Source organism: Capsella rubella, unplaced genomic scaffold (assembly GCF_000375325.1).
Source record: "Capsella rubella cultivar Monte Gargano unplaced genomic scaffold, Caprub1_0 scaffold_8, whole genome shotgun sequence".
Taxonomy (NCBI): Eukaryota; Viridiplantae; Streptophyta; class Magnoliopsida; order Brassicales; family Brassicaceae; genus Capsella; species Capsella rubella.
The window spans coordinates 8,780,353-8,797,518 of NW_006238916.1; the positions used below are offsets into that span (position 1 = coordinate 8,780,353).

The 17,166-nt window shown below is 36.8% G+C and overlaps 6 protein-coding genes across 8 annotated transcripts; 5 read left to right on the plus strand and 1 right to left on the minus strand.

The window, feature by feature from the left end:
- Window positions 1-410: 410 nt before the first annotated feature.
- Window positions 411-1,624, plus strand: LOC17874609. Its single transcript, XM_006281422.2, has 2 exons — window positions 411-1,283; window positions 1,361-1,624. The coding sequence occupies exon 1, from the start codon at window positions 537-539 to the stop codon at window positions 1,236-1,238; it is 702 nt and encodes a 233-aa protein (XP_006281484.1). The 5' UTR covers window positions 411-536; the 3' UTR covers window positions 1,239-1,283; window positions 1,361-1,624.
- A 14-nt stretch (window positions 1,625-1,638) lies between these two features.
- Window positions 1,639-4,133, minus strand: LOC17874940 (THO complex subunit 3). Its single transcript, XM_006282102.2, has 11 exons — window positions 4,016-4,133; window positions 3,821-3,916; window positions 3,520-3,649; window positions 3,167-3,258; window positions 2,982-3,050; window positions 2,728-2,785; window positions 2,492-2,591; window positions 2,325-2,411; window positions 2,171-2,249; window positions 1,941-2,076; window positions 1,639-1,853 (listed from the first exon to the last, which is right to left on the minus strand). The coding sequence occupies exons 1-11, from the start codon at window positions 4,076-4,078 to the stop codon at window positions 1,819-1,821; spliced, it is 945 nt and encodes a 314-aa protein (XP_006282164.1). The 5' UTR covers window positions 4,079-4,133; the 3' UTR covers window positions 1,639-1,818.
- A 254-nt stretch (window positions 4,134-4,387) lies between these two features.
- On the plus strand, window positions 4,388-7,470 carry LOC17875422 (KH domain-containing protein At5g56140). The gene is made up of 7 exons (XM_006280782.2): window positions 4,388-4,679; window positions 5,222-5,307; window positions 5,742-5,887; window positions 6,344-6,457; window positions 6,545-6,661; window positions 6,738-6,881; window positions 6,957-7,470. Exons 1-7 carry the CDS (start codon window positions 4,501-4,503, stop codon window positions 7,104-7,106), a joined length of 936 nt encoding a protein of 311 aa, XP_006280844.1. The 5' UTR covers window positions 4,388-4,500; the 3' UTR covers window positions 7,107-7,470.
- Window positions 7,471-8,519: 1,049 nt separating this feature from the next.
- Window positions 8,520-10,620, plus strand: LOC17875363 (ubiquitin-conjugating enzyme E2 30). Of its 2 annotated transcripts, none has more exons than XM_006281177.2 (5): window positions 8,520-8,606; window positions 9,188-9,273; window positions 9,468-9,595; window positions 9,701-9,805; window positions 10,244-10,620. In XM_006281177.2, the coding sequence occupies exons 2-5, from the start codon at window positions 9,204-9,206 to the stop codon at window positions 10,385-10,387; spliced, it is 447 nt and encodes a 148-aa protein (XP_006281239.2). In that variant the 5' UTR covers window positions 8,520-8,606; window positions 9,188-9,203; the 3' UTR covers window positions 10,388-10,620. The 2 variants fall into 2 exon arrangements, with proteins under 2 accessions (XP_006281239.2, XP_023640624.1); XM_023784856.1 differs by having other exon boundaries at window positions 8,574-8,606; window positions 9,191-9,273.
- Window positions 10,621-11,480: 860 nt separating this feature from the next.
- On the plus strand, window positions 11,481-15,269 carry LOC17876010 (phosphatidylinositol/phosphatidylcholine transfer protein SFH14). 2 transcript variants are annotated; one of them, XM_023787032.1, is made up of 15 exons: window positions 11,481-11,632; window positions 11,888-11,942; window positions 12,048-12,327; window positions 12,450-12,549; window positions 12,657-12,923; window positions 13,004-13,081; window positions 13,233-13,337; window positions 13,421-13,470; window positions 13,584-13,683; window positions 13,781-13,879; window positions 13,959-14,069; window positions 14,171-14,306; window positions 14,407-14,741; window positions 14,844-14,909; window positions 15,007-15,269. In XM_023787032.1, exons 2-15 carry the CDS (start codon window positions 11,936-11,938, stop codon window positions 15,028-15,030), a joined length of 1,758 nt encoding a protein of 585 aa, XP_023642800.1. In that variant the 5' UTR covers window positions 11,481-11,632; window positions 11,888-11,935; the 3' UTR covers window positions 15,031-15,269. The 2 variants fall into 2 exon arrangements, with proteins under 2 accessions (XP_023642800.1, XP_023642804.1); XM_023787036.1 differs by having other exon boundaries at window positions 13,584-13,677.
- A 543-nt stretch (window positions 15,270-15,812) lies between these two features.
- LOC17876863 (GPI-anchored protein LLG1) lies at window positions 15,813-17,123 on the plus strand. The gene is made up of 3 exons (XM_006281151.2): window positions 15,813-16,040; window positions 16,170-16,229; window positions 16,621-17,123. The coding sequence occupies exons 1-3, from the start codon at window positions 15,950-15,952 to the stop codon at window positions 16,974-16,976; spliced, it is 507 nt and encodes a 168-aa protein (XP_006281213.1). The 5' UTR covers window positions 15,813-15,949; the 3' UTR covers window positions 16,977-17,123.
- The last annotated feature ends 43 nt before the right edge of the window (window positions 17,124-17,166 follow it).

Consider the following 17,166-nt stretch of genomic DNA (forward strand, 5'->3'; position numbering starts at 1 on the left):
AAAAAATGTAAATAAAGAGCTTTTATTATTTTTTATCACTTAAGGAATACTAAAATTTCCAATATTTCTCTTAAAAATTTACAATATTTGCCAATATCACTTTTGAAATTTGTTGGTGGGACAAAGGAATCACAGACCAAAAGCTAGAACTAAATAATTGATTTTGGGCCTAATTAAACTATGTTGCACATTGCAAATTGTTAAGCCCATTAATGGCCCAAATATTGGCCACTTACGTTGGAAAAGAAAATATAGCCGTTAGAGTGAGAAAAGGTCTCGCCTACTACATAATCGCAGCAGTAACAAAAACAACATAACGTAAAAAGAAGACAATCCGACCGTTGTATCCATATAGCCGTTAAAAAACACAACAATTTAAAGACCTGAAATCTTAATTTCATAGAAAAGGAAATCTTACTAAAAAAAAAACAACGAAGTCTCAAGTCTTCTCTGCAAATTTAGTCATTTCTCAGTCTTCTTCTTACTTTCCATTTCAGATCTCTGTTTCTTCACAAAGTATCAATCTTTTTTACTCTATGGCCGGAACTAAAGATTCTCATGTAGTGGAGATTCCCGTAGATGAAGAGCATAAAGAGAGACAGCAACAACAGTTGGTAACGGTTTCGAATCCTGGAATGGGAATACTCAAGGTGATTCAGCAGCATCCGTTGTCTGAGATCTCAGAGAGTCCAGGGCATTTGTTGCTTTTGAAGCTATGGCAGAGAGAAGAAGATTTGTTCTGTCGTCGTGTCATTCTTAAGGAATCAAGGCTAGAGTCGATCAAAAGAGAGATCTTTCAGCTCTGTTGTTTCTTTCTCGTATTCCACGGGTTCTTCTTCACGCTGGTCTACTCTGCTTCTTGTTCTGATGATGATGACGTGATGAAAAGAAATGCCGTTTGCAAGAAATGGTGGATACCTTCTGCAGTGTCACTAGCCACTTCGCTGGTTTTGGTGTTTCTTGTTCAGGCTAAGCTGTTTGTGTTCTGGAAAGTTTACAGAGGAGTTCATAGGGAGAGGAACGATAACAGAACTCTTACACGGTGTGTTTTGGAGCTGAGGATGAAAGGGTCGAGCTTTGATCTGTCCAAGGAGCCAATGAGTGGGAAGAGGATGAAGAGTTCGAGCGTTGAGATCAAATGGAAACCTGTTACTTGGTTCTCTCAGTATTTGATCACTATTGTTCTTCTTTGCTTTTCAGGATTGTTCTTCCCCGTCTCAAAGTTCATCCTCTGCTGAATTTGACAGATCAGCCAAACTCTCAAATGATTGTTGTTTTTTTCGGTAAGCATATATTGTGCTCGTTGTTCTTTGAATCCAAATCTGGTCTCTCAGTGATAAATGTATTTTATTTTTCTCAGGATTCTGCATTCTTTATTCAACCTCCATCGTGGGGATAAAGCTTTTGGTCCGATCTTAGCAAAAGCTTGTCAATGGCCTCTGTATCAGCTTTGAGAGAGTTGCTGTCAAGACTTTGAGAATATCCCCTGGGTGAACAATCTATAACATTTAGCAGTAATACTCTTAACACAGATAGAGAATATATGTACCTCGGAATCAGAATTCTGATCTTGATTATTATTTTCATTTCTTCGTTTACAATAAAAGAACACATTTTGTAAATTGCCCATTTTTGCAGTGAAGAAAATGCCAGATTTATATAAAATCATAACTGCAAACTTTCTGTGTATTATTTTGGTACTGTAGAATTCCAACTTGAATTAGTCAAGACATTAGAAGTACACACAAAAGCATAAAAACAATTTTCCGATACAACAACGGTCAAGCAGAGTTGCTTTCAAGATGGGGTGTTCTGTTCCTATGTGCTGTCAAAACCAAATATCCTGAATACACCTGCAAAGAGATCCAACGAGCTTGTTGTTATTGTTCATTTTCTGCAACAAAGTTGTATGAGTATGTAGTTGCTAAGTAAAGAAGTACCTTCATCAGTATTATACTTGGGATTCTTGTCATCACCTGCATATGCTAATAAATTGTATTTGGGATTCCACTCAACGCTATTCATGGCAGCACGACATGGAATCTGATGCACTGTCCGCCCGGTTTGGACATTGGCCTGTTTGGTAGTTAGTGGTCAGATATGAGGCACTAATCTCATATTGAGAAAGTACATAGTAATTAGCAACGTTTAAGTCTGGTCTATAACTTACTATATCTATGAATAAATCTTCACTGGCTGAAGCAATATACTCTCCCGAATAGTTGAAGCTTATTGTCCTGACAGGCCACCTGCGAGGAGAGTAACTTATTAACATGTAACAGAATAAGCCTTTTTTATTATGTAAATTTCAAGTTGGGACTCACTCAAGCTTGGTAAATGTTCTTAAACAAAGCATGTCTGAGATATCCCAAAGGCTGACTAAAGAATCCGCACTCCCTACAGCAAAATATCTGTAAAAAGAGAAGAAATTGGATGCAACCGGAATAATAAATTTTAACTGTGTCTCAGAGGGTAAGATACGATATATTACCTTCCCTTAGGATCAATTGCAATGCAATAACACCCGGCTGTGTGGGCTGTGAGAGTGTCAAGTGGTTTAAGAGATGGATATGAAAGAACTTCAACAGTGCCTGATCAGAAGAACATAAGAGAATATCTGAGCATAAGAGCATAACTTTCCAATAAGAGCATTTTCTCAAGTTCAACAACAAGGATATCTGAGCTAGGTAATTAAGTGCAGGAATAAACATAATTTAAAATCCTCACCAAGTCCAGTAGTCAAGAAGAAAAAATCCCCTGGCATGTTCCAAGCAATCTCATTTACCTGTTACAAAAAGGCGCAAGCTAAGAGAACATTGCATACAGCACAAGAAAATTACTAACTTTAACAAATATACGGGGATCATTACATGAACAAGAAAGTTAGGTGAAATATAACTGCATGAGCTAGAAATAGGAAACAGGGAAGAACAAAAAGAAAGCAATAGAAAGAGATTAACATGAGTCTGAGCTTTCATTACCTCATAATTGAATTTTCGTTTGTGCAGAGGTTTAAACTTCCGGACATCCAGAATGGTAAGCTCATCATCCTACATTGGGCAGGAAAAGAAAGAACAACCATAGATAAAGTGATCCATCAAGCATCGCATAAAACAGTCGAGAAAGGAACAATTCAATTGTAAAGACATAAGGATTGAGATAATACCCTATTACCAACAGCAACATGTGTTCCATCAGGTTTGTAGGTAATGTTTATATTCTCTCCACTAAGTTCTGCCTGTTGTGTGCATTTTCCACCTGTATAACTCGAAGAAAACACATCTCAGCGACTTTCCATTGACAGTAAAACAAACAGTAGTAGCCACATATCAAAAACCCATTTAAATAGCTTTATAATGGAATCGGGCTAACTAACAAGAAGTATAATGGAATCTGGCAAGAAGTATTTGTGAATTGATTCAAAGCTAATCCATTACAAAACATAGCAACTACTAAAGAATGCTCCAGCCTACTACAATTTAAGAGACAAAGCCAATCCATTAAAAGAATAGAACTTACTGCGAGCATCCCAGAGACGAACACTTTTATCCCCAGAGGCAGTAGCAACAAGATCTGAATGTTTGGGGTCCCAACATAGCTGATCCACACTATCAGTATGACCCTTTAATTCAAGGTCCTTAGCTTTACTCTGTAGCCATTATCCAACACACAACATAACTAATCAAATTACAAAGCGTAACATAATTCAAACTAACAATGACAAAGACGATAACCAATTTAAACTCAATCTATATCTGAACTATAGCCATAACAACCACACAGAAGTTTCCCATAAGCTCAAAAGGCAAAGAGAAATTACATGACCGTGAGGTTCGATATTCCAAATGCGAGCAGTTTGATCAACAGAACCCGAAGCAAGCTTTGTTCCGTTAGAATTCCAAGCTACAGAATGTACCTTAAAATCCAAAAATTCCCCCAAATTCAGCAAAAAAAGCTAGGGTTTAAGTATTCACAGAAACTTATACAAAGATTATGATTAAAAACAAAATCAAACCTTCTTCTTGTGACCTTGATATTCTCTGCTTTGTAAACTCTTAAAAGGAATCGTCTCCTCCATTATTGTCTTCTTCCACTTACCCTTCTTCAACCTTTCGCGGCTCTCAGAGAATGAATGAGAAATGTACCCATTCGATCAGAGGGAGCTTCGCTTCCCGCAACGCAGCGTTTAGTTATTCCGGTAACCGAAACGAATTTAATAAACCGGGCCGGTCTAGAAGCCTTCTAGATGATAAAGAGGCTTCTGAAAGAAACTAACTAGAGCGGTAAAATTGCGTAAATATGAAAAAGAAAAGGTGAAAAAAAACACAGCTAAGCAACGGGTAATGATATTTTTTTGCCATAGTACCTAACAACACAGTCTCTCTATAAATCCACCGACGATATTGAGAGACAAACACCTTTGGTTCTGACTCCGCCGCTTCATCTTCTAATCTCCCTCCAGCAGATTTGCTCTGATTCCTTGTGACGCTTGTCTTCGAGATGATGATGATGTCGTCGCTTAGTGGTGGAGGAGGTAGTGGTGGTGGAGTTGGTGCTGGCGGCGGAGGGAGATTCATGACGTATTCTTCGTCTCTTTCGGTTCCTCCTTCTGCTCCTCAGTCCCCTAATTACTCCGGTGGTCTCCGATCACAGCCTTCTGTCTTCGTTGAGCAGGAGAAGTAATTGAATCTCAGTTTTTTTTTTTTTTCTTAAATCTGTTTCCTAGTTGTGTGGTGGTTTTTTAATAAGCTGATGTATCTGGTGAAGTTTGTTGATTTTTTTGTTTTGACTATTTTGGTTTATAGATCTCAAATAGTTTTTGATGATCTTTGTTTTGATATTTTTTTGTGTTTTGTTTTCTTCTGATTCCATTAGGATCTATGTTTCGATTCTGATGCATTTGATTGTATCTCAATATCTTGGAACTAAGTTTCGATCATCTTTTCTAGCTCATATTTGTATCAATTCCTATTTATAGCATCATTTTGTAGTGTTACGGGATCTTGTAGCTTTGTTGGTTGTGTTAGTTTCTGTTATTGTTCATTTGTGTTCTTGATTGACTAAATCTGCTTCACTAAAAGTATGAAAATTTGAATCTAGTTTTATGGATTTAATATTTTGTATTGGTTTCTTAACTTTGGTGAGCTCTTTGAGTGGGATCTGCTTGTAATTTTACTCTTTTGAGGCTTTACTAATTTTGATACTATGTTTGTTTTGCCAGGTATCTTTCAGAGTTACTTGCTGAGCGTCATAAGCTGATTCCATTCTTGCCTGTCCTTCCGCACGCATATCGCCTACTGAACCAAGGTGAGCGTTGATGTTTGTGTATTTTATGATCTGTGTTTTCTGCTCACAGAATATTCATTCCTTGCTTCAGAACTATGAAGCTCTCATACAGTTGATGAACACTTAAATGGTGCTGCTAAGAGAGACCTAATAAGTATTAGCTAGCGGTTAGAATTTAGAAGTAATATAGCAAAGTGGTTTTTTAACCCCCAAGTTTGTCTAATCTTACAATCCACAAAGAGACTATTGTCTTCTTTTCCCTTTAAGAATACTACAAACTAGAACTAGAACTCGAAATTACTAATTCTCCATTTTATACTGACTTCAGTCTTTTTAGTTACCTAGAGTGAGAGCAAAAATCTATTCTTTGCTAACTAAATTAACTATGCTGACTGATTTGTTGACTAATTCTAACTGGTGCGTCTTACTCTTGGAAATTGACATTTTTGAAACAGAAATTTTGCGTGTAACCACACTGTTGGAGAATGCCACAGTTTTAAGTCAGAGTGGGCTTGACCACCATAGCCCTCTGGCTTCTGGAGGGATGTTTCAGAATGCAAGAGCTGACATGAACGGATGGGCATCACAGTTTCCATCAGAAGTATGACTACTAACCATTAACATAACTCTTTTTTGTCTAATTCATACTACTGCAATTGAAGTTTTATTGACTTAAGCTATGCTGACATAACAATATTGACTGTTTTTAGTCGTAATTAATCATGACAGGTAGCCTTAGCCTGAGCTAACACTGAATATATGAAATGTTTGTATGTTCTTGCCTTAGACCAACAACACTAATTAAATACTCCATGATCCTCACGACCAGGATTGAAATGATGTTATGATTGCTATAGTTTCTTTTATATATATGTGATCACTCTATACATATTATTAGGATATATCAGATACAGGTTGCAGTGCCTTGATACAGTGCCTATTTCCATTGAATGAAGTTTCAGGGAAAAAGTTTCAATATTTTGTTCCTGCAACTATATGTCAATGCTTATGCTTTAAAGTTGATTTGCTTCTAATTTTATTATTTGATCATATGTAGAGATCTGTTCCATCATCCCCGGGACCAAATTGGCTTCACTCACCAGATAGTTCGTCCGGTCTCATTGCCAAGCGAACCATCAGGGTCGATATTCCAGTCGACAGTTACCCAAATGTATGAACTCTCATTTCTACATTGAAACTATACATGTAAATATACACCATCTGGTCGGAATATAACTCTAAATTTGTGATATGACAGTTCAATTTTGTTGGTCGTCTTCTGGGTCCTAGGGGAAACTCCCTGAAGCGAGTTGAAGCAAGTACCGATTGCCGTGTTCTTATAAGAGGAAGAGGCAGTATAAAAGATCCAATTAAGGTATTTATTATATAACTTCATTTTTGTATCTTTATTCCATTGTTTGTTAAACGCTTAAATATTTTTCTTCTTGTAGGAGGAAATGATGAGAGGAAAACCAGGATACGAGCACCTAAATGAGCCACTTCATATCTTAGTCGAAGCGGAGTTACCGATTGAAATTGTGGATGCACGTCTCATGCAAGCTCGTGAAATACTTGATGATCTTCTTACCCCTATGGTTTGTTTCAGCTCTTTCCCTTTACCACCTGAAACAATTTAAATCGACAATCTACTTACGTGGTTTCTGTTATAGGAGGAAACCCATGATCTTTACAAGAAACAGCAGCTGCGCGAGCTAGCATTGCTCAACGGAACTCTTCGTGAAGAAGGATCACCTATGTCTGGTTCTGTTTCTCCTTACAATAGCCTTGGTATGAAGAGAGCCAAGACAAGAGAAGCGTAAAAATCGAATCAGGATCTTTGTTGTGATGATTAAAGAATATGAAAACCGATCCAGTTCGACATGAAAAGGCCACATACTACTCCTGATGACACGGTACTGTCTCTTGCCCCTGGGATAGAATTGTTGTATATATGAATTATGAACGTGTGATCTGTCTGTTTATCATTGTCCCGGTGAGAGATCAGATGACAAAATGTCATGGAAATACCAGAGCTGATGAGTCTCTGTCTCTCTCCGAGACTTTGGGGTTTGTTTTTGTTTTATGTTTTTCATTTTTTTGTTGTTGTTGGAAAGTTGGGTTTCCAAGAGAATTATTTTATAAGCTTTTTAATTTATTATTTTCAGCATATTGAAAACACTAAAATCATGATGGTTTGTCTGGTAAATTGGTAATGATAATAATGATTATATGTTTTTGGATAACATAAACGTCAAAGTAAAGCTTGCTTCAAATTTTCAATGTAATATGTGGATTGTGTAAAGCAATGATGTTTCTGTTCTCGAGTATTTATCACATGTTTATTACTGAATTCGACATTTGGTGTTACATGTCAACTCTGTTTTCATAATAGACAGAACTACTCGATTGGTCAGTTAATTATAGTCGGCAAAGGCTTTAAGTAAATCGGTTGGTCTACCGATAATTCATTCGGTTTAGTGGTGGACCATTTAGTTAAACGATCTGTGCCTAGTCCAACGCAAAGAAGAAGTGAAAAAACTGGGAGCTATGAGATCGTTGATACTAGAGATACAATTGATAATTGATAAACTCTCAAATTCTGGTTTCTTGTGATGCAAGGTAGCTTCCTTTGCCGTTTACCATGTACGTCTATCTATCTATTCAAGATGATCTTGAAATTTCTATCCAGTTTTAGATGTTAACAGCTAAGATATGAAGCGAACATTAATATGCAAATGCAAACACATTCTAATCTGTAATTTATCGATTACAACAAAACATAACTGCTCAAATATAAATGTTCTAATATACAAAACTGTGATAGATGCTTTATTCTGCAACATACCAAAGCTTTATTGAGTTAAATTGTGATATCATTCGTTTTTTTTATCGGTAGACGATGATGATACAGTGAGAGTCTGAGACAGTCTCAATTAGAATGTGATATAGCAAAAGTTTTGTTATGAACTATTTTAGAATGTAGCATTTTGCATTGTTTTGGTTAGCCCATCCATCATTACAAATTACCAAATCCATTCCGGTACACTTATTTTTTCTGATTTTACCAATTTTGCCGAAGTTTCTTATTCCGCAGAAAAGGAACCTCCCATATCGATGTGAAAGAGTCAATGGGCTTTAAAGTAGAATATTATTGGGCCTTAAAAGGCCCATAACTTAAGAATCTAGCTCCGCTACGTGGCAAATCTTCACCGCTCGAATGAGGGAATCTATTTAAACCGTATCGATGCTTCATCTTCAAAACCAAGCCCTTTGAGATTTCCGAAGATCACACAAATCCAAAACCCTAGATCAAAAAAGAGGTAGGTCAAAATTAGCTCCGCAAAATCTCGAATTCGGTTTGATTCATCATCATCATCATCGTCTCTCTTAGGGTTTACCCAGTTTCTGATCTAATCTCTCTGGCTGTTTGTTTGTATACCTAGCGTTGATCCATGTTTTTTTGTTCTGTTCTCGTGTTTTCCAGAAGATTCTCGTACTTCTTATGAAGATATACCTTTAAACTATGCGTAATTTGATGATTTTGTCTCTGTTTGATTGATCCGATTCTGGAAATTGTTTGATGATTTGTCTCTGTTTGATCGAAATCACTACCTCTCTGATCGGCTTGTTAGTTTAGATTACGATCGCGTTATCCGTATTGTCTGAAGAATTTTTCTTGTTCGTTTCTTCATGCAAGTGTATCTTCAAACTTGAACGAGTCTTGAATTGCTGATGATGTTTACTTTTAAATAATAATCTACCTTCTTTGAGGATTAGCTTTGTTCTTGGTCCATATGTTAACTGATTCTTATGCGTAGTGCTTTTTTTTTGCATCTGTGAACATGTTCGGAGTTTGGCAATCTCTTTACTTAATCGGAGTTACTTTTCTCTAACTTGGCAGCAGCAGGGACTATTCAATGGCGTCCAAAAGAATTAACAAGGAGCTTAGGGACTTGCAAAGGGATCCTCCTGTGTCATGCAGTGCCGGTGAGTTTTGTTATTCTTTTGTGAATTTGCCTTCATATAACTACTGTCAAAATTTTGGAATTTTTTGCTACTTACCAATTACACTCTTAGAGAGATTTGGTGTCTTTGTTGTAGACTTAACAACTTAGTCAGTTTGAAGATAATGATTGGTATTGAGTTTTATTTTATTTATACTGAATTGGTTTTGTTATCAGGTCCTGTGGGAGATGATATGTTTCACTGGCAAGCAACTATCATGGGTCCAACCGAAAGCCCATTCACCGGAGGTGTTTTTGTTGTTACCATTCACTTCCCACCAGATTACCCCTTCAAGCCACCAAAGGTAACAACTTGTTATGTTTGTTTGTTGAAGCTTATTTTATTAGTTTATCATCCACCCTTATGCGTAGAGTAAGTGTTTAATCAAGTAAGAGAGTTTATGATGTAGGTTTCCTTCCGCACCAAGGTTTATCACCCAAACATCAACAGTAACGGAAGTATCTGTCTTGACATTCTGAAAGACCAGTGGAGCCCTGCGCTAACCATATCCAAGGTGATCAATTTGTTTCACTTCCATACTCGGTCTCTTTTCCACAACACCTTCTCGTGACCCTGTCTAAGTTATGGTCATGTCTTTTTGCATTCGCTCGGGTGTGATTTGACCAATCTGTCTTTCCATCGGCTATATGAAAAAACAATATCCCAGTCCGTTTGGTATAGTGAATGACTTCATCATATAGATAAAACTCTGTTTTATTTTGTCCTGGTTGTGATATGGCATTAGTCAAGTAAATTCTAGAATGGTGGTCTCTTTTAATTGGGGTCACCTTGTGTTATATTGGTTATGGTCTTTATAATCAGTATTGATGACACGATATCTGGATTTTCATTATATATGTTTACATAGGTTCTCATTATGGAGTTTGTCGATGTTAGTTTCTTTTATAAGCATAGAAGCTAAAGAAGTAAAGTTGGTCTTCATTTTCCACAGGTTCTTCTGTCGATATGCTCACTGCTGACAGATCCAAATCCTGATGATCCCCTGGTTCCTGAAATAGCTCACATCTACAAGACAGACAGAGTCAAGTACGAGGCCACTGCCCGATCCTGGACCCAGAAGTATGCAATGTCATGATGGCTAGCAATAATACCCACACCAGTACATTGCGCATTAATCAGAAGAGAAATAAAGAAACCAAAAAAAAAATCTGAGTTTGGACTTTTACTTTTGGCTACTCTTGCTTGTTAGTTTTTTTTAAAAAAAAAATCTTGAAGCCGTGTGTTTGGGTGTGTACATGAGCTTTATTATGCCTTATTGAGACATTGATATCTTCCATTGCTTTTAGCCAATAATTGGCTTTCGTGATATGTCCATTTGCTAGTGTTGAAGAAGAGAAACACACAAAAATTTGTAGATAATATAAACATGTGCCCATAATACTCTGATTTGTGAAATTAAAATTGGAGTTGGACCAACACATTTTGATGATCTTGTCAGGTATTTACGGTGTAAGATTTCTATTGGGTCTATTTGTTTGCTCAACTAGATAAGTCTTTGAAAGGAGAATAATAACTGAGTATGACTTGTTCAATTGGTACGGGTGTCTCCTCTAATCTACTTATTGAATTTGGAACAAGTTATTATTAAATTGGTTTAATTTAGTATTTTATGAATTTAGCTACTTATTCAGTCTTTTTCTTATGCGTGGATATGACAAAGATACATAATGTATTCAAATTGTTGAAGAATTCGGTTTAAGGCACATCATGTGTGTGTTCGGTGAGGTCTGCAACAGAGACAATGACTTTTTTTTTTTTTTTTTTTTTTACCTTTCTGACAAATATAAAATGGAGTATGTAGGATGTTTTAGTTAATAAGTTAAGAATTTTGAAGTAAAAAAAAGTTGGATTGGGTCTAAGTTTGGTAGATCAATTAATAAGGAGTGAGGAGCTTTCAAACACACTGCAGCTGCATGAATGAATACACGCGATGCAAAAAACCGCAGAAGAAGACGTGTGCAAGCCAGTACATTTTTACCAAATTAAAGAAAGCCAAAAACGACTTCGAAAAAGATTTATCTCAGTCTTAAAACGACGCCCAGATCGATTTTAAATCATACTGGAATTTAAAAAAATAAAAAACAAAGGTGTGGGAAGGAGTTAAAAACTGCGAATGAGAGACATGTCGGCCATTTCATGGTTTTAAGAAAAAAACAGAGTCCCCCAAATACTCTTTTAAAAAGGGTAACCCAGAGACAGAGCAGGGACAGAGAGCAGGGAAACCAAAAATCCTCTGTTTTTTTTTAATCAAAAATTCTAATCAGAGAAATCGAAACTTCTTGGATCCTCTCTAGAGATCTCTTTGTATATTAGAAAGGAGGTATAACTGTCGTCATCTTTTGTCTCTCTACCCTTTTTAGATATCGATGTCCTCTGTTACAGCTTTTGTTACTATTTTTGAATCTCTTCGAAATGTTTCCTCTTTTTGGAATCAACCTCTTGCGTATCACTTGAAAGCCTCTATAGGGTTTTTCATTTTTGTCGATTCCTTTCTTCTGCACCATTTTTGCTTTTGAATTTTCTGGAGGAAGTTTAGGTCTCAAAGTTTTGATTTTTACTTTTATTTTTGCTTCAGAGGAGATACTATCATCCCTTGAAACGTTTTTGACTCGTTCTGAAAGAGATGTCAGGTAATTTTGAGAAATTAGAATTTAGATCCCTCAGTGAAATGGTTGAAATTAGCTTCTTGCCTTTGATTTTGTTGTATGAAGGTGTATATGAACATATTGTTTCAGGTTGTGAACAAACAAGAGAGAAGCTATCAGATTCTGAGTGCATAGAGGATGAGCCAAGGCGTTCTAGAATTGGGAATCTGAGAAAGAAGGCTATTAGTTGTTCTAGTAAACTTACACATCCTTTGAAGAGGAAAGGCAAACGTAAAATCGGTTCCATGGTTCCTTTGATTGAAGATGTTAGGGATGAGAATGAGGAGAAGATTGTTTCTAAACTGCGTCAAGAGCTTCTCAAGAAAGATTTGTTGCCTCCTAGGCATGATGATTACCATATGTTGTTAAGGTAAAACTCAGAAATTTTGATTCGGCATCTATCACTTTAGAATTTAGATGCATTTGCTACCAAAGTTTTCTCTTTTCTTATAAAAACGTAAAGTTGAATGCTTTTTGTTTGTTTGTGTGTAGGTTTCTCAAAACCATGGAATTCAAAATTGAGAAGACTGTCACGGCATGGGAAGAAATGCTTAAATGGAGGAAAGAATTTGGAACCGATAGCATTATACAGGTAATATAGTTTCAGCTGTTGCTTCATGATCACTCTTGAGTTACAGAAAAGGGACTAGTAGCATTTAGCTGTGGAAATAACAACATTTTACAAAATGGATGAAATAGGATTTCAATTTCAAAGAGTTGGACAAAGTGACAAGGCACTATCCTCAAGGGTATCATGGAGTTGATAAAGATGGGAGACCTATCTATATTGAGAGACTTGGGAAAGCTCATCCTGGTAAGCTTATGGAAGTTACTACCATAGAGCGATACTTGAAGTACCATGTACAAGAATTTGAGAGGACCCTTCAAGAGAAGCTCCCTGCGTGTTCAATTGCAGCAAAGCGACGAGTCACTACAACAACTACAATACTAGATGTTGAAGGCCTGGTATGTTAAACTCATGTAGATGCTTCAAATGAACCACATGGTTTTTCTTGAATTATAACATCGCTCTAGTGGTTCTTCAGGGCATGAAGAACTTTACTCCGACAGCTGCTAATCTCCTAGCCACCATTGCTAAAGTAGATTGCAATTATTACCCTGAGGTACTTAACTCTTTGAAGAATACACTTTCTTTACTACTCTAACTCCTAGCGTTAAAAGGGAGAAGATTTTGTCATGACTCCAATGAGCCGAGTGGACATGGATATCTCGGTTGCTCTAAAAGTTTGTAATGATGGTCTCTGACTCTTGCAGACTTTGCACCGAATGTTCATTGTCAATGCAGGGATTGGTTTCAGGAATATTCTTTGGCCTGCCGCGCAGAAGCTTCTTGATCCTATGACTATTGCAAAGATACAAGTAATGATTACTTACCGCTCTGATTTTTAAGCCTAGGTTCCTTAATTTGTTGTCAGAAACCACTCATTACTTGTAGTACTCAGGTTTTGGAGCCAAGGTCCTTGTCAAAGTTACTTGAAGCAATTGATTCCAGGTTAATTTGTTATAGATCTTCTCATAAATTTTCTTTTTGCAGAGAGCCTAATTCAAGTTTTGGTCACGGGTTACTAACATTACTATTACTTCTCTTCTTTTGTCTTTGTACAGTCAACTTCCAGAATTCTTAGGAGGCTTATGCAAATGTCCTAACGAGGGAGGGTGCTTGAGGTCTAACAAAGGACCCTGGAATGATCCTGAAATAGTTGAGGCATACCCTTCTTTTTTTGTTGTTTATAAGATTCAGGTATCCATAGATGAGCTGTAATGATACGTTGAGCTGACATTACCGGTGTCTTGTTTTGCAGCTCGTACATCACATGGAAGTAAATCCTATACCGCAAACGATAAAAGCCCCTCTTCATATAAGAGATCATGATTCCACCACTCACATGATCCCTCCTAAAGTGAGCGCAATGCTCCAGTACTTTTATTAGGTTTTGGTTTTTATGTAACGTACAAAGTTGTAACTTTAATTCTTGTCAGGAAAGGTATAACGAGACTTTAAAAGAAGAGCCAGAGTCTGAAGAACATTACTCTTCCACTGGGTCAAGATCTTCAATGTACACACGTTTAGGTCCTCCACTCTCTGATAAGGTGCTTTTCAGAACTTACATTTCTTTTCGACCTGTTTATCTTTCAAAATATCTTGTTTTGATTTGTTATTGACTAAGCCTCTTTGTACCCTCTTTGTACAGGCTAGTACATCAGATGGTGATAAATTCATTACCACCGTGGAATCTGTAGAACTGGCTCAAGGAGAACGGTCTCAAACCCAATCACTTAACACGAACGATGATAACTCTTCTTCTGCAAACTCATCCAGAAGAGAAGGTGTTTTCTTCGTCTTCATGCCTAGTTATTCCGTTAATGTCATGTTCTTATGGATTCAGACCTCTACTGTGTATTTAAATGATCATTTTTCGCATTTCAGGTGGTCAGAGTTTACGTTTTAATACTCTTAGAGAGATCAACAGCGATAAAATCTTCAGCTTGGTGAAAATACTAGTAGCCTTTCCACTGAAGCTATTTGCTCTCTTTGTTTTCTTATTGCCTGGATACTGGCAAAGACAGAACACATTTGTAGTACCAGATTCATCGATAAACAACCAGGTTCTTGAGTGTCTAGATCGTCTAAAGAAGATGGAGAAAGAGTTCACAGAGATAAGTAGAAAACCTGTAAAAATCCCAGAGGCGAATGAGAAGCTGTTAACAGAGTCACTAGAGAGGATCAAGTCTCTAGAACTCGATCTGGACAAAACCAAATCAGTATGCATGCACACTACACTCTCGATCTTGTTCTTATAAGAAGCTTTCTAAATGATGTTTTATGTCATATAACACATCTTCTTTTGTGTGTGTGTGTTTCAGGTATTACACTTAACATTAACAAAACAGCTTCAGATAACAGAACAGCTTGAATCTAATTACCACAACGTAAGCCCATTCACTTAGCTTTGGGTTAATTTGCTATTTTTTTGTGTGTGTATATATATACATAAGTTTGAGGCTGAGTGCTTTTTAATGTTGGCAGCGAAGAAAACGATGCTGTATGTGAAGTTTTTGGTATTGTCAGAAGAGTGATATGAGGAGACGCAACATTCCATATGCAGCATTGCAGGACCTTTGGAACTATTTTTTTGGTTTTTTGGTTGTTCCCTGTAAATTAATATCTAAATATCTGAGTGAGGGACCAAATAATTATACGTAGGTGTTTGAATATTGAAAAGTTATCTTTAATTTACCAAATACAAAAGCTTACATAATTGGTGAATTGTAATAGTTGAGCAAACATGGTTCGTCTAGCTTTTTCTATAATCTTAGATTATGTTTTATATACCTTCTCTGCTTAGTTCTTTACGTATATTAAAAAAGAACACACGGCTTTGAAGTGTTCATACTTCACTATCCCATCCGTGATCCGACTAATTAAGGTGATCACGTAAAATAACAGAATCTCAAATCTGTTTTTAGTTACAGTGCTTATAGCAAAATGCCAAAATCCGTAAACCTTTTATAGAAACTCTATTGATTATATGTTTTGTTGTAACGTTACGTTTTATTCATTATGTGCAGTGCAGCCAAAAACAATGTCAAAATCCATTTACGTAAACAACTACTCTCAACACTCTCTCGTGAAATTAATTTCACTTGTTGTATTATTGACAAGAGTTGGAAAAAAACCAATTACGACAATGAAGAGCAAACGTCGCCGTATTGGAATTTGGGTGGGTTGAAGAATCAGACAGGCTCGCATGTTTCCGCGTTATTGTAGTAGGCTAGGCTGTAATCCAATGTTATATTAATATGTCACCGTCGAGTCGACCCATCTTTTTTTATGTTCTTTAATTTTATACTTTAAAATAATTTTCTTTAAAAAATTTATTCTCTCTCTCTCTCATTCTATCTTGGTGTTCGTGGTTTGCCATAGCTCGTCTTCTTGAATCAGATCTCTTCGTGTCACGAAAGAACCAACCATGGAGCTCAACTTCCTCTCTAGAGCTCTCTTTTCCTCTCTTCTACTACTCTCTCTGTTCTCTTCTTTCTCATCTTCAAGTGTCATCTCAGGTATACACACACTTTTCTTGTTCCTTTCTTCCCCAGAATCTCTCTGCCCAATCCTTCTTGATCAGATTATTTTTGATTTGGTTGAATGGGTCATTATTGATTTCTTTTTGTTTGGTTTTCTTATTACAGATGGTGTGTTCGAACCTCAGAGTTTGGGTACTGGAAGAAACCTGCTTCAGTCCAAGAAAAGCAAGTTCCCTTCTTTTATAATTTCTCTATCTTCCCTTTACTTTACTGCTTTTTCATTTATAATTTATCCAGCAATTGATTAGTCTCTTTTTAGTATGAAGATCTTTAGTAAGAGTTTCCAATTATATACTTTTCCCCCAATGTGTTAATTCCACACACGGATCCAGATACAGATATCTTGATTTACAATCTTGATTCTTAGTTATGAATTCTGAGAGACTTTTTGATGCTCTCTTTGGTGTTTTCTCTAAATGATTAGCTACAAACCTCTTCAAAACTCTTTTTCATGTGGAGTTTTGCATCTGTGGAAAGTCTTTGTGCTTTGAGAATGTTTGTTTTTTCTTTTCTTTCTTTCTTTTATGTGACATTGGTTTCTCTTTTCATGGAACAGCATGTCCTGTGAACTTCGAGTTTATGGACTACAAGATCATAACTGACAAATGCAAAGGTCCCAAATTCCCACCAAAGGAATGTTGCGCCGCCTTCAAGCAATTTTCCTGTCCTTACGCTGACGAACTCAACGACCTTAGCAATGATTGTGCAACCACTATGTTCAGTTACATCAATCTCTATGGTAAATACCCGCCTGGACTTTTCGCTAACCAGTGTAAAGAAGGCAAAGAAGGTCTTGAATGCCCCGCTACATCTCCCGGTTCATCAGCAGACGCAAACGCAGCCACCACAGCTTCTTCTTGTCTTTCGCTGACCCTTTCCGCTGCTTTCTTGGTGTTTATTAAGCTGTTCTGAGGTTTCAACTTGTGACGACTACCTGAGGAAGAGCGTATATGTATGTATATCCACGATTTGTTTTGCTGTTTTACTGTCTCGTTCTTTTGATTGTAGGGGATTCAAACAATTCTAAATGATATAACTTTATGGCTTTTGTGTGTATCACTTTTGTCTCTTATATAAATCGCACAACGTAAGTGAATACTGA

Coding starts and splice junctions, on each gene's coding strand:
- LOC17874609 (XM_006281422.2), top strand. CDS start 537: ATGGCCGGAACTAAAGATTCTCATGTAGTGGAGATTCCCGTAGATGAA.
- LOC17874940 (XM_006282102.2), bottom strand. CDS start 4,078: ATGGAGGAGACGATTCCTTTTAAGAGTTTACAAAGCAGAGAATATCAA. Junction 2,786..2,981: donor AACGAAAATTCAATTATGAG/GTAATGAAAGCT, acceptor TTTTTGTAACAG/GTAAATGAGATTGCTTGGAA. Junction 2,077..2,170: donor AAGATTTATTCATAGATATA/GTAAGTTATAGA, acceptor ACTACCAAACAG/GCCAATGTCCAAACCGGGCG.
- LOC17875422 (XM_006280782.2), top strand. CDS start 4,501: ATGATGATGATGTCGTCGCTTAGTGGTGGAGGAGGTAGTGGTGGTGGA. Junction 6,458..6,544: donor CAGTCGACAGTTACCCAAAT/GTATGAACTCTC, acceptor GTGATATGACAG/TTCAATTTTGTTGGTCGTCT. Junction 6,662..6,737: donor GTATAAAAGATCCAATTAAG/GTATTTATTATA, acceptor TTCTTCTTGTAG/GAGGAAATGATGAGAGGAAA.
- LOC17875363 (XM_006281177.2), top strand. CDS start 9,204: ATGGCGTCCAAAAGAATTAACAAGGAGCTTAGGGACTTGCAAAGGGAT. Junction 9,596..9,700: donor ACCCCTTCAAGCCACCAAAG/GTAACAACTTGT, acceptor TTTATGATGTAG/GTTTCCTTCCGCACCAAGGT. Junction 9,806..10,243: donor CTGCGCTAACCATATCCAAG/GTGATCAATTTG, acceptor CATTTTCCACAG/GTTCTTCTGTCGATATGCTC.
- LOC17876010 (XM_023787032.1), top strand. Junction 12,550..12,656: donor GAACCGATAGCATTATACAG/GTAATATAGTTT, acceptor TGGATGAAATAG/GATTTCAATTTCAAAGAGTT. Junction 13,684..13,780: donor ATGATCCTGAAATAGTTGAG/GCATACCCTTCT, acceptor CTTGTTTTGCAG/CTCGTACATCACATGGAAGT.
- LOC17876863 (XM_006281151.2), top strand. CDS start 15,950: ATGGAGCTCAACTTCCTCTCTAGAGCTCTCTTTTCCTCTCTTCTACTA. Junction 16,041..16,169: donor ATCTTCAAGTGTCATCTCAG/GTATACACACAC, acceptor TTCTTATTACAG/ATGGTGTGTTCGAACCTCAG. Junction 16,230..16,620: donor CCTGCTTCAGTCCAAGAAAA/GCAAGTTCCCTT, acceptor TTCATGGAACAG/CATGTCCTGTGAACTTCGAG.